Source organism: Sander lucioperca, chromosome 6 (assembly GCF_008315115.2).
Source record: "Sander lucioperca isolate FBNREF2018 chromosome 6, SLUC_FBN_1.2, whole genome shotgun sequence".
Classification (NCBI taxonomy): Eukaryota; Metazoa; Chordata; class Actinopteri; order Perciformes; family Percidae; genus Sander; species Sander lucioperca.
In genome coordinates, this window is record NC_050178.1 from 32,912,763 (window position 1) to 32,927,758 (window position 14,996).

General features: G+C 40.5%; 1 protein-coding gene across 4 annotated transcripts; it reads right to left on the reverse strand.

Moving 5' to 3' along the window:
- Nucleotides 1-7,629: 7,629 nt before the first annotated feature.
- On the reverse strand, nt 7,630-13,319 carry mdm4 (MDM4 regulator of p53). Of its 4 annotated transcripts, XM_031323436.2 has the most exons (13): nt 13,050-13,248; nt 12,674-12,774; nt 12,402-12,489; nt 12,235-12,309; nt 11,949-12,082; nt 11,777-11,826; nt 11,254-11,318; nt 9,841-9,937; nt 9,597-9,757; nt 9,239-9,436; nt 9,063-9,131; nt 7,843-8,971; nt 7,630-7,761 (listed from the first exon to the last, which is right to left on the reverse strand). In XM_031323436.2, exons 3-12 carry the CDS (start codon nt 12,471-12,473, stop codon nt 8,402-8,404), a joined length of 1,491 nt encoding a protein of 496 aa, XP_031179296.1. In that variant the 5' UTR covers nt 12,474-12,489; nt 12,674-12,774; nt 13,050-13,248; the 3' UTR covers nt 7,630-7,761; nt 7,843-8,401. The 4 variants fall into 4 exon arrangements, with proteins under 4 accessions (XP_031179296.1, XP_031179304.1, XP_031179289.1 ...); XM_031323444.2 differs by lacking the exon at nt 12,674-12,774 and having other exon boundaries at nt 9,239-9,421; nt 13,050-13,319; XM_031323429.2 differs by lacking the exon at nt 12,674-12,774 and having other exon boundaries at nt 13,050-13,319.
- Nucleotides 13,320-14,996: the final 1,677 nt, after the last annotated feature.

The following is a 14,996-nucleotide window of genomic DNA, read 5'->3' on the forward strand; positions in this document are numbered from 1 at the left end:
AAATGTAGAAGAATTATAAAGCTATACACTTTTCTTTTAACCTCCAATCAGTTCAAGAAAATCTGATGTATTGAACTCTTTTTTTTTTTATCTTTCACTAGCTAATTTACAACATTTTCTATTATCCTACTCCTTCTTCACCAGATTTCCAACTTTCCCTATGCTTAAAGAGACAGGCTGCATTCAAATAGTCTTTTTTGCTCAGGAAGGTTCCTAACTGAGTGAAATGACCCTAAAGTATTTAGTGGCAGCCATGATCAGAGCTGGTCGAATTCTCTAAATTCTAAAGAAAGGTTCAATGCTCCCTTTCTTATCTCCTTTAGTATTGGGTACACTGGACCATCCTTTACTAAAGGAAAGGAGATAATCCCGTCCTACAATTCCTTGCAGCAGCAACATTTAAAGCGATGCGCCATTCAGCCGTTAACGAAAACAAACGATAGGCCCTACATTGTACATTGTAGTTTCACCACGTCAGACCCACGTCAATAAACGTTGCATAATTATGTAGCCTAGTGTAAGTGCAGTCACATTCTCTTAGCACCGTGGCTTTCTTTTCCTAAATCCTACTCGCTGCCCAGTCCATATAATCGGGTTTCCAGTACGGATCGGGTACTGACAGTCCTTATGAATTCTCCTTTACGTCTTTCCTTGAACTAATGACGTTTTCCATCGAGGTCAGGGAAAAATGTTTAGGAATGACATAGGAAGTAATGTTTTGACTATTTGACCGAGATGAACACAGCCTAGAGAGGAATTGAGAGGACTGTGAGGCAGTTCTCTTTTCAGTTCTTTCAAGACAAACTCAGAGGAATGGTATCTTGGACTATTTTATCTCACACTCACAGCACATTTTTTAAGAACATATCATTAAGCGCTTCACGGCAGACATGTTGGCATTTAGAAAAAGCGCAGGTGTAATTAATAACATGAATTACTAATTAACTAATTAATACATGAAGCAGAGCTGTAATTATTGTAATTAATTACACCTGTCTTTTCCAGCTATTACAAGTTTAAATGTCTTCTGTGAGAAATGCCTTTTACACACATCTTAATGGGACTCTAAATTGACTCTAATGGACTCTTAATTAGTGCTTTATTAAAAACCGGTGCGAGGAAACCTAAATATATGTAAAAACACACAAAAAGTGCTAACAAGCAAGACAAATATACAGCATGTTGTCTGCTACAGGTTCCTGGTTTGAGGGATTATGCTATAGGCCATTTGCAAGAAAAAGTCACTACATTTCTCAATTCACTATTCTCTACTTATACTACCTATTGTTATCTCATTCTGTACTTGTAAGATTTCTATGAGCCTCGTTCTTTGGATAGCCTCGCATGTTGAAGTTGGACATGGTGATCTACATGAGTCAGAACCCTTTACATTCTGCAATCAGTGGCGAGGAAGGTTTTTAACAAGTTGCCACTACAGTACTTATGTATATCCAGTACTTTACTTATTCTGTAGTTATTGTCTTAATTTAAGGGTATTAACAATGAAGTTACATTTGCAATTAGAACAAAAATAATGTGTTGTTGAAAATCTTTGCCTGTCAGCGGTGAGTGGAAGTATCCCACTCAATGTAATATGAATTGACTTGTTGGTACAGACAGAGGAACCCTCTGGGACTGGTTGCCAGGCAGTGGTCTGGCAGGACTGCCTGGTGGCTCATGGTCTAGTCCTGGGGCTTTGGGCTCGGGTTTGGGGTTGAGGCAGAGTACAGAGTCGAGGCTTGGCGCAGGGCTGCGGTGGGCTGTCAGGTTAGTCTGTGATGGATATTCACTGATGGTGGAGCGAGTACAAAGACGCCTGTGTTGCTCTCAGGGGTACAGCAGGGAGGGGGGTCTGCAGTGTGTCAGAGTCACTCATAACCCTCTGTCATCGTAACCCATTGTCAGCAGAACTACAGAACTTGCGTGTGTATGTGTTTTGTAGTAGTTTCAGGCTCACACTTGTGTCTTGTTTGAGGAACAAGTCCCCTCTCAGCATTTTGAAGTTTTTGAACACTTGAGATGCAGTAAACCAGATATTGGGTGTTTATTTACTGTTTGCAGATACTGCACTTGACAGTAACAGGGATTGCCCTGTCACTGGCAACACTGTTCCACTTCTCCTGAGTGACAAGCAACAGCACATTGTGGGACAGCTGAGTAGGGGGGAGGAGGGGGAAGGAGGGGGGAAGGATCAGTCCTCCTCACCCCAGGTTAGCCTCAAGATCATCACTGACCTGGAGAACTGTCATCTGGGTGCAGTCGGGAGATCTCAGATATGTAAGCGGACAATAACATAACAGTGAATGAATAAACACGGACCTCTATCCAGTGAGATACAATATGATATACCATAACCACAAAATGAAACTACATTCAGTGGAATACATGTGTTTAGTGATGCTAAATTGCCATAATAACTTCATGACTTGTTACAATTATTACATTATTATTATATTACATAGGAAAAATAGAGACAATGTTCTAAGAGAGTTATTTGAGTTTGAGTTTATAAGCAATTGTTCTCCAGGGAAATGTCTTAAAGCTAAAATTGTACAGTAAATGCTGGAAAAGCTGACAGATCTATTTAAACCCAAGTAAATACTAATTACTGATTTAAAAACCTTATTCATTATGTGTGTTAGAATTGTATGCTTGCCTATATACAAATGTTGTGTTTAGCAAGTTATTTGGAATTTATGAAATTGGAAGTGTACCAATTGAACACTGTCTCCATTTTCCCTAAAATTAGAATGGTCTTTCCTAGGCTCCTTTACAATACTGTTTCTTTCCAAACTGGAAACTACAAGACTTTTGGTAACTTTTTTGTATTTTGCCAAAAAAAAAAAAACATTTCATAGAAATGTAATTTGTTTCTTAATATGTAATGCAATAATTGACATAATTAAAGTTTCTGTCAACATACAAACCTGGTCAACCTCGCCACCATGACTAAAACAGTGAGTACATTTTAGTATATGGTAAACATGGTTGTGGTAGGAGCAACATGAACATGGGATACAGTTTTCAAATAATGTACATTTAAGGGAAAGGGAAGGGAAATGTGTCTATTTCTGTATTTAAACTGGAGTGTTTCTGTAGTACTCCTAGTATGCATTGTTCTGTTTGAAGTCTGGACTCATGCAACAGTGTTCTGGACTGCCTTCTGGAGAGGACATGGTCACCATAGTGACAGCAACAGATGCCCGACTGTGTCGCCTCAGAGACTGTTTCTATACTGTCGCCATGATAACTGCACGTCCATTACTGAACCATTTCATATCAGTTTTTCATACAGCACAATACTCTCTTCTCTCAGATTATGGTGATTGTATGCTGACTACACAACATTTAATGGTGAAAGATGACAAAGTAGTGTACTCCTCCCAGATGATCATCAATACATACACAATGTAAGCAAATCAATCACCTAACTACTCTGAAGCAAATAAAATGGAGCAGTCAGAGCTGATTACTACTCCACTATGCTCCACTAATTCTGTTGAGTAATGAACCTTACATAAGCTGTAGTGCTGTGCCATTTGACTGATGCCTGAAGGTGATGTGACACTACTACGGCCCAGCTAATCATCGGGAGAATACTCCCATTCATTGCAGTTCAGAATGAAGTGCTCACACCTGTGTTTTCATAGGGCTCTGGAGGCCTGGAGAAAGCTTTCTAAGTCAGGGGGGAAACAGTAGTTCTGTAGCCCAGCCATGCTGCTGCTCACTGTGGCAGGGTAATCCCCTACAACAAACAGAATGGCCGGCATGTGCATATGCAGCTGTCGCAGTCTTAGTGCAAGTGGTGTCATGTTAAATCACAGGAATGGACTGAGCCCCTGAGCCATCCGCTGCCCTTCCCTCCACTGGCATCCCGCTCACTGCAAGGCTCCAGCAGCCATGGACAAACACATATACATACTCATACCTACATGCATAACCCACTAACATACTTCACAGCACATGGTAGCCCTAAAGTTATTCACTGTAAATAACCTGTGCCCCACTGCCACAAACAACCATATTATTTACATGACATATATTCTGATAATGCCACAGGTTGTATGATAACTCAAAATGGGCATTACAGGCCAGAAAACAAACATCAATCGTTTTAGGACTGCCAGTTCTACTTAAGTTAATCAGAACGGTATCTGACAGCGTAAAGCCAGGCCCCTCATAAAATCTATCCAGTTTAATTTGAAGGCAATTTACACCTTGACATTGCCCAAGTGTAAACCACAAGCTGCATTGCAATCCTGTCTGAGGCCAGTGATGTGTATATGACTGCAGTGTTGTGAGATCTGAGTTGATAGCTATGCAGAAACTATGCCCTGAACCCAGTCAGCCCATCTTCCATATATCATCTTCTACATTAGACCTCCTGCTTTGGCTACAAGGAAATGTTGTTCATGTTGTTCCCTTTATTTCTACTCTTATTTTGAAATTCTCTCTGTCTTTATGACTTTTTCCACATCTCTGGCTCCACTGACCTTCTCCCGTGTCAGCAGTGGGACAAATTTAGCGTCCTGGTTTCTGGAGCGACCAAATAGTCGGACATAACAGAGGGAAAGTGTGTGTGTGTGTGTGTGTGTGTGTGTGTGTGTGTGTGTGTGTGTGTGTGTGTGTGTGTGTGTGTGTGTGCGCGTGCGTGCGTGTTAATGAAGGGATGGAGGTGAAAAGGAAGGTCCTGTCCACACAGATACAGTTACAAATATCCAGACACACAATCAGAAGAAAGCAAAGGAGGTTAAAGAGGCTGGAGGTATGCAGATGAAGGACACAGGAAAAGACGAGTGACGCAGAAATACTATGTATATTTATAAAGGTGCTTTAAAAGTATAAGAGAGCCAGTAAGAGCAATAAAATGATGGAAAATAGGCAGAAGTATGGGAGCAATGCTCAACAGAGAGCTTCCATCCTAACTATTTTTCCTCTAGGAAGTATTGCAAACGCCATAGGGTATAAAGGGAGAATGTGTTAAGTTATTCTGGGATGTTGGGATGGAGGTACTGTTGCCATGGAAACATGCAGATCCCCTGCCACTCCCTGGGCCATGCCATTCTAGAGCTGCCAAGCTCTGGGTGCTATGTCACCAGGGGTGTTATGACATTTTTTGTCTCTATGCTTTGTGACGTGCCAGACGCCGCAATCAAAGCAGTATGCCATTCTTGAATTAGATGCAGAGCGAGGGAAAGCATTTTAGTATGGCTGTCACAAGCATTTAATACTGTAGGGCAAAACACAGGGGGCACAGTACCTACCTCCCTACTATGTGGTGTTTGCCAGTGGTGGAATGTAACTAAGTATTTTAACTACTGTACTTGAGTACAAATGTAAAAAAAAAAACGTTGTTTTATTTGAGCATTTCTATCCCACTACAATTCTTTGACAGTTATTCTTCACAAATTAAGTTTTTACATCAAAACATATGAAGGTCTTATGCAATATAATGCATTGCTGTAGATTACCCTGCATTAGCTATATTAAATTAGACCTGAAAGGATTAGTTGATAGACAGAAATTTAGTGCAACTACTTTTGATTGAACTGATTATTCGTTTAATTTTCCTCTCAAATATACCAGTCAGTTCCAGCTTCTCAAATGTGAAAATGCATGCTTTCCTTGTTAAATTACAGTCAACTGAATAATTTAGAGGTTTGGACTATTGGTCATTTTTAACTATTTTGTGACGTTTGACAAACCAAACAAAATAATCAATTAACTGAAGAGAAAGAAAACAATATGAAATCACCTTAACCAACTACAACACTAAAAAGCTGCTTACACATGAACTCATGAGGAATAATAATTGAATTATATAGCTATATTAGTACAACATTCAAGGCCCATTTTCTGCATTGAGTATGTTTACTTTAAATACTTTTGAGTATATCTTTCTGATAAAGCTCAAGTATTTTTTATATTTCCAACGCAGGCCTTTCACTTGCGAGTATGTTAAGTGTCGTATTGGTACCTAAGTAATAGCTCTGAATGCTTCCTCCACCATTGATGTTTGCTAGTTTTTACCTAGAATCATGCCCTCTGTAAACGTTGCCTTCACTTGTATGAAAGTACTAATTTTATGATAATGTCAATGTACAAGGCATTAGTCAACCCTTGTGCGATTTCAGATGGTGGAAAGCTTCACAGGGGACTTTCCACGCTGAGGGAACATCCCCTAATGGGAAATTATCTATAACACCCTGGCTTAACATAGCTGCAGTATTTACGCACAAGTTAGAAAGCAAAAGTGTTACAGCATCATCTACTGTAGAGGATAGGTTGTCTGTCCCAAAAATAAGGCAGACACAAGGCAGCAGGACAGTGAGTAAGCAGAGTGGAGTTGCAGGTGCTGGAGCCCAGTCAAGAAGGAGAAGACACATGACAGCTGGCCTGTCATACATGACTTACGCGCACACAGACACACAATCAACTGTCCCTCTGGTCAGCAAAAGAACTAAATGAAACAATTAACTCTTAGTTGCTTAACAAAACTCATTTTATTCCACAACAGGTAGAAAACAAACAACTATATTAGCTGTACAGTTTGAGCAAATTATAGTCTAAATGTCAATTGCAACAAGTCTGTCATTGTGAACCAGCATTACTGGTATAATATGTACTAAGCCACTTTTATGAGGTCTGCATCTAGAGGAAGTTTGTTTCTCTCGATGCACAATTATGGTGATAAATACAAAAGGAGACATTCATCTTTTATAGCTTTTCATATAACTAATATAGCTCTCACACCAGTTCAGTGCTGGCTCTAGTCACGACGGGAGACATGCTCTATATATGCTTTACATGGTATTACTGGTACTGTACAGCTTATGTGGGCACCAGATACAATATTGAGACTTCTCCCCACCTGCTGGCAGAAAGATTAAGCACAAGTAACGGCCATAACAAGGAACTATGGTATTCCCTCTACGCTAAGCAGAGCCAAGAGTTTAATGCTTACGGTCACTGTACATCTTACTTGTGCGACACAATCTTCAAATAATGCAGAGGCATCAAAATAAAATCTATAATAATATACAAATTAAAGTTCAGAGTCATTACGTGGCAGTGTAACGCTGAAATCAAACCTCCAACTCCCAATATGTACTCCACAGTCATTTTCACAGAGGGTACATGTGGTAACACCCGTTTCCTTAAAGACTTTCGGTATACCATTCAGAAAATAGTTTTGCGTAAAATGTACACATTAGAGCTCTGTAACAAGTGCAGCCTTTTTTCTGCTTCATTAGAAGTGGTGGTCATTCAAACAATTAAAACTGAATCATAAATAAATTAAATACAAAATATACAGAAATTGTTTGATTATGATTTGTGTGTAAAGGAACCTTTCTGAATGATAACATTTAAACATTAACCAACAGTTCTATATGACATAACTTACTGCAGGCATAACTGTCATTAGAGGCTTGTAAATACGGTACTGAATACACATTAACATCAAATTAGTACCCCAAGAGAAACTTACAGTAAATACTTCAGCTGTGCATTCTCAAGCAAGTTAAATTCAATTCTACATTTGAAATACTATGTTGAGAGAAACGGGACTTAAGCCACCACATCTGTATTTTACAGTACATTCAATTATGCTAGTAATTTTTTATTTTTTTTTTTAAAGAAAAGTTTAGGAGGATACTTTCATGGAGCTGCAGCTGTTAACAAAATCATGGTTTTATTACCCTCTTTCATGTTCTTCCTTCAATCTTGTCTTCATAACTCAAATCGCAGAGCCACAATTCCCTAAAATTATATAAAAAGGGTTAAAAAAATATACATAACAAAATGGCTTAGAAGATGCTTAAAGAAATATTGTGTAATTACCTGCACTGATCTTTCCATTTTTGCCTAGATGATGACTAACGTGAATCTATGGGGAAAGAAAACTAACAGAAGGCAAGCAATACTAGTTTAAAATGGCACCATTCAATGCATTGCAAAAACCATGAGAAAATTCACACATAGCCTGAAAAAAAACAAGCCTTCATTAAATCAAATAGCTCACATTGTGCACTCATATGTGACCGCCTTATAAATAAATAAATACTTCTGCCTTTGTATATCCCTTATTTAAATGTGGCACTAAAACAAACATTTGGTATGACAAACTCTCGAGTCAGAGGTTGCATCAAACAATACTTCAGAAGCAGTGTGATGCATAATACACCATGCAACCAAGAGCAAGCTTCACCAAGTGCTATACTTTGTGTATATCTGTGTAGGTTTAAAGGGTAAGGTGCACATTTTGTGTGTGTGTCTACGAGTGTGTACCAGAGTGCATGCATCTGTATGGTCAAAAGTGTGTTGTATATTTGTTGTTGTAGAGTTCCACAGAGCCTGACGTGTGTGTGTGTGTGTGTGTGTGTGTGTGTGTGTGTACTTTTTAAAGGATGAATATCTTAATAACTTTTTGAATGATCTTCCCACATCCTGGGCAGGGGGCCTGACACTTGTGTAGCCTCCTTGCACATGGGAAACAGGTTAGCAGGTGAGCCGTACGGCCGTGTATTATATTTCCGTTGCGTGGTCGCACTCGACAGAGCTTGCAAGGCTCCAACAGTGCCTCAGGCCGAACTTCTTCAATCTCCATGCCCAGATTTTCCTGACTCTCCCCTTCTGAGAGCTGCTCATCCTTGTGGAAGCTGGAGGGCCAAGGCCCCTTGCCTTTCCCTGTAATCATAGTGGGCAGTGGTCGCTCAGCTGTGGAGTGGGAGGGCAGGATGACAGGGTCAGAGACCGTCCTGCTGCAGTCTGGGACATCAATGCCTGTGTCACTGTCATCTTCCTCATCATGGGTGGTGAGAGAGCTGCATGCTGGGATGTCAGGAACAGAAAGGGAATGGGCTAGTCGGGGGACATCTTTGTACCAGTTCTTGCGTAGAGCCCAGCAGCGAACACAGTACCTCTGGAGAGGTGTGTTATACTTCCTGCACTCTGTGCACTGCCACGCATCCTGAGCAATAAGGTAGATACAACGTCACACATCTGCATTGTTCAAGTTTTAATCTACAGCTAATCAAATCCTAAAAACAGTTGACACAAACCTGTGTTGAGATCTCTGTATCAGTGTCATCGCTCAGACACTGCGAGTCTTCATCTGGCTCCTCCTGCATCTGGATAAATATACAAGACATTTGATCATTCATCATTATCATAGAACTTAATTTGGTTGTTATGAGCCTGATCAATAAAAAGGGAAAAGTCCTAAACAAGCTCCTACCTCTCGATCTGCTTTCTCCTCCTTCCCTCCTTTGTCATCATCCTCAGGTAGAGCCTCCCCTTCTCCTGCACTCCCTTCCTCCAGTGCAGCCTCTTTCATCTCCACGCTCACCTGTTCACTCCCGCCCTCGGTCAGGAACCAGAGGTCATCTGTGGTGTCCGACACAATGGCTGTGTCCTCCTCCTGTGCAGGAGATAGCTGACACATCAGTCAGACCACCACCGTTACACTCCAATTCATGCCATTTGCCAACAAGTTATTATGTCTGTGTTTTTAAGTTTGAAATCTCCCACCTTAAGCCTCAACCAGCGGTTACTAATGTTATTAGATACACTTTCTAACACACGAGGCTTCTTACTTGGTTTGTGTGGATGTCAGTGGAGCCGTTGCTTCTGCGGCTGTAGTTACTACGGAGATTACCCAGAAACCACCAGGGCAGGCCAGAGAGATCCCACTCGTCCAAAGTCACATCCAGTTTGGGCCGTTTGCAAGCTGAACGTGGCAGGCCTTCAAGAGAGTCTGGAGAGGTTTTGAACCGTTAAATTCTGCATTTTGAGCAGGTCTGGTCATATTGCTGAGTAAATAACAGCATGTTTGCTTACCATCGTCTGGCTCCCGAGGTCGTCGCTGGGAGGGGGTTTGCAGGAGAGGCCCATCACTGCAAGCCTCCAGCCCTGCTTTGACCACACCTCCACACAGCTAGGGAGGAAAGGCGAAGGACAAAAATTAGAAAACAGAGCCATAACTGGATACTTGGAGGACTCACAGCTCCTTTTCAAGATGGCCTCTGGGTATAGGGTGGTGGTACAGGGAACAAGGGGCTGGGCAATTAGGGTACGGGCCAGTGGGAAGGGAGGTCAAAACAAATTAGGAGATAAGAGCACCAAAACCGTGTGGAGGGTAAAACAAACGAGACAGAGAAAGGAGAGGTAGGAAAGCCAGTTTACTAATTAACACAATGATGCTTTAATACAATGATGAAGCTAGTGAGTTAAAATAAAAAACAGTTCCAGTCCAGTAAAAACTGTTTCATATGTACTACGTGCAAACTAAATCATAGAATTTAAGTCATGATTTATTCCAAGATATGATCCACAGATATATACTAGACAAGATAAATGGTCTTGTACGGTATGTATCTATGGAAGAAAGGTTTACAATCAGAAAATTATTTTTTCCCCCATTTAACACGTGCAGTGATTGGAAAATATAGTAACTGATTTGAGTCATAAAGCCAGCAAGGACAGACTAAAATATGACTGTAGCTAAACAATGGTTAAATAGGTGCTTCAAGGTGGATTTTGGAGGGAGTCGGGAAGAAAGATGTAGGAACACAGGGGTGGGTTAAGAGGTTTAGGGTTACTGTTAGGCCTGTGGCTGGATCAGGAGCTGCAAACCTCCAGTTTCGGAGCAGAGAAGAGAACTCTGAGACAGACAGAGAGGTTGACTCTGCCCCCCATCCACTGGGTGGTGCTGGTGGATCGCAACAGAGTGCTGAAAATACCACCAGACCAAACCAAGGATGGGGTTGTACAGAGACGGTGCCACTCTGTACAAATGCACACCAACGAAGACAGCAGCCCTTACCTCCCCTCCTCATTACACACAAGCAGACAGCAGCTTACTTCACAGTCTAACGCCGCATTTCCACTGCATTTTATGGCTTGATCCGACTATCACTACAGCAATCAGCTAAGAATCCCGCCTACACTGTGGGGGTACTATCCGCAGTGGAAAACAAAAAAGAGAAAAGGGCCTTGATACCAAAAGTGAGTTAAGTTGACTATGCAGTAGAAATGAGGAATTAATGATTTGGTGCTACACTAAGGCTTACTGGTCTCAATCCATCACTGTGATCACTGCATGTTACGTCTTATGGCAAAAATATATTATTTATAAGCAGCTTTTCACTTAGCCTGCCAGTCCTGTCCTTTTGTATTCACTAGTGTTGTGTGTAGTGAGGGGAGAAAGGTTGGGGGTCTCTGTTTCTCCTTAGCACCATGCTTCGGTTTTACCTGACCGCGATCCTCCACTCCGCCCTCTACACATTCACGGCCCACAGAAAGATTCTCTGCAGCGTCTGCATTTCAGATGAGACACAGTAACAGAAACAGGACACCCCCACCCTTTAATTATAGCATAATACACTCTCTCACTAAGGCCTCCTTCTGTAGCTTTGCAGGACCAGCTGGGAAATGGTATTGTTCTGGTCCCCGCATCCCCAAGAGATGCACAAACTATCACAAGCACTCAAAATGTATGCAAAAGGAAAGCTGAATTAGAATATATGTTTAGAATATCACCATATACCCAGGGATCCTCACTTCAAAACATAAGTTAAAGATGCAAATGAAGTATTGAATTCATCAATCACAAAGGGAAGAGGAAAAAGACAATTGAATTTCAAGTCATCACAAATGTACAATGTACTAAACTACACAAAATGTATTCATACATTGCTTGTTATTGATGATGCCCCCTGACAAACATTATTTCACATAATAAATGCATAAAGCATGAAACGAATGTGAGACTTACCAGAACAACCAAGCACAACTAAGTATTTCTTGAGCATTTCATACACCGGGCTGTAAAATGAGAATATGAGAGTTTAGAATGAACCTCCTTATTTTAGATGCATACGTTTAGATGTATCTAGTCAAGCATTACTGAGGGGTGACCAAGCTCCACTTTTGGTGCAGTTGAATACCTCGGGTTTTTGACGGAGAAGCTCTCAACCTCCAGCAGCTCTCCCAAAGGGTCATCCTGGCAGTGGACTATGTGCTGCCTCTGTTTGTCATACAGTTGCTTCCCCATGATGTACTGACCCAAGTAGTGCATCACCTACACAAAAAATACTTGATATTAGGTATCACAAGGCACCTACAGGGTATAATTTTACCTACTACTGAACCCTGGAATAACCACTTTGTTATGAGCTAGTAAAACATGCTGCATACTAACAAACATACTTGACATTTCATCTGACAGCTCACCTCTTTGAGTGTGAAGACTTCTTCTTGAGCTCCGGCAACACGCAGAATCTGCAGAAGAGGGGCTTTTGGTTGTACCTGGGGGGTGGGGGGCATTAAATATGAACTACATATGTGATATTGGATAATTGTACAGGCAAACAGCTGTCATAGTTTTTGCTTAATTGTACCTGATTTCCCTCTCCAGGTAGTGTCCTGCATGCTGAGCTCGATGCCAGAGGCTGGGATGATAGGGAGCTCATAGTAAACGAGCAAAGTCTGAAATACAGAATTATAACATGTACGATATTAGCCATCAAATTCACGATCATCACATTAACGCTGGTGTACTGAATTTAAACGTTAATACACGTATTATACCAACGCACTCGAGGCCAAATTGGCTTTACTTTGTCAAATGATTGTAACGTTTAACAGACTGCAGCGAAATGGGCTGGCTTACCAAACATCTGCCTGGGTGGATTCGTTACACCACATGGACACACGGTTAACGTTACAGCACTCCACCATCACTTGTTCTATTGTGACAGTTGGCGTTAATGTCTTCAAATAACAAGGTCAAAATTCCAGCAAACCGAGGTAGCGCAACGTTGCATAGACGGATGAAATGTTGGTACAAAGCACAACTGCAACCATTATTAGCTACTGACATGTGAACTGGAACCTCTGGGTAACGTTGGCAGGTGACAAACCTGCTGTCGTTAGCAAACGTGTAATAGACAGCTAACGTAACGACAGGGCTAACGTTAGCTAACTTAGCTGGTTAGCTAGCTAGCTAGCTATATCCTGAACAATACGCTCGTTGAAACTGATCTTACCGTGATGAGTTGGCATTACTTCACAGCTGCTACATTGTTCCACACGCACTGCTGCCTTAAAAACATCTAGTCGACATCTTGGAAATATACATATAGCTAATAAATCTTGGGGTTTAGAACTCTAGCTCACTAACTAACCGCTGACAATTAGCATAGCTGAACTACAGATTCAAAACGATGACTATGGCTACACAACTTCCGGCTGCACAGCTACATAGGCCAAGAGTGTGCCGCCCCCTACTGTTTGATGGACAGACATAGACTATGTGAATAGCACACCCTACGGTGGCGTCATGGTCTTCTTCCAGTGATACAATACCAAGTTATCAAATATTTTCTAGAGCATTAACAGAGCTGGGAAGTATCCATAGACTGTATAGTCTATCAGTACCAGTGGCCCACTGGTACTGATAGACTATGGCAGTGGGAACAGTTATAGATAAGTAGCTTAGTTCTAGAAATATTATATCCACTTGTGGCACTTAATGACATTTTGTAACTGACTGACTCCATCAGAAATATTTTGGGCTACTTTTTTTACTCACATTTAAGATGTAGCTCTGGCTAAGGTTATTTATTTAGCTGAAAAACGTTTTATGTTACATTCTTCATCGAATATGATGTTCTGTTAGAATTTAAACATGACGGTTCTGAATGTCAGTGCCACTTTTTCAAATAGTAGCTAACTAATGACTTTATTATTGGTTAATTAGCCTAATCACTTACTAATGCTTAAAAGGTTAGTTATACGCCATTAAATATAAGTCAAACCTTTTGGTTGTCAGATTGTGAAAAATCCCTATATGTTTACCATTTATACTTAGTAATAATGCAGTTATAAATATTGGTAATCTATTCATAAATGCTAAATAAGTTGTTCAGTAGATGTTGGTGGTCATATGGTCCAATGAGTCAAGATCTATAAAACATTAGTAAATGGTTATGATTAGGGCTGGGCAATACATCAATATTATATCGCTATATGGGACTGATAGTCTTAGATTTTGGATATCGTAAATCGTAATATTGGATATGGTAATATGGCTTAAGTGTTGTATTTCCCTGGTTTTACAGGCTGCATTACAGTAAAGTGATGTAATTTTCTGAAATTATCAGACTGTTCTCAAAGTTCTTTGATTTGCCTTTACCCACTTAGGCGTTATATTCACATTACTGATGATTATCTAAAATCTCATTAGTTAAATATTTTATGAAAGCACTAATTGTCAACCCTATTTCATACAGTAAATGCAAACATTGTTATAACAAGGGCAAGGCCCTTAACCCCAACTGCTCCAGTGGAGCTGCTCAGTGGCCAGCAGATCAGACTGTGGTTGTACTGGACAGCATCCAGGTATGAATGTGTAACTGTGTGAATGTGACAGGTCGTCGTTGCAAATGAGAAATTGTTCTCAATCGACTTACCTGGATAAATAAAGGTTAAAAAAACAAACAAAAAAAACATTTGTGCTACAGAATAGTTTAATTCAAAGATACTCATCTCTGATATTCTAGCAAACAGTCAAGAAAACAAGATGGAATGAAGATCCTTCACAATCCTTTACAAAAATGAAATGTAAAAGGTGGCACACATGCAACTTTTTCACAGATCTGTAGATGCAGTGCAAACATAAATCAATGGATCCAGTAAATAGCTGGGTTTGTTCTTAATGACAGTTGTGTATATAAAGATGCATCAATCATATGAATTTGCTTTTATATCTGACGAAGTCCACCCAACAATCCTTGAGAATATGCCTCTATTTTAGGCCAGCTTATTACAATAGCTTATTCGCTGGGATATTATTGACTCTGTTGGAAAACACAAGCATTGGCCTTAAGCCTGCATGTGTCAAAAGTTACAGCTCTTACTGTACATTGCAGATAATAGAAATGGTAGCCAGCCAACATCTCATCTCAACAATTCAGTTCAGAGTAAAGTGTCTA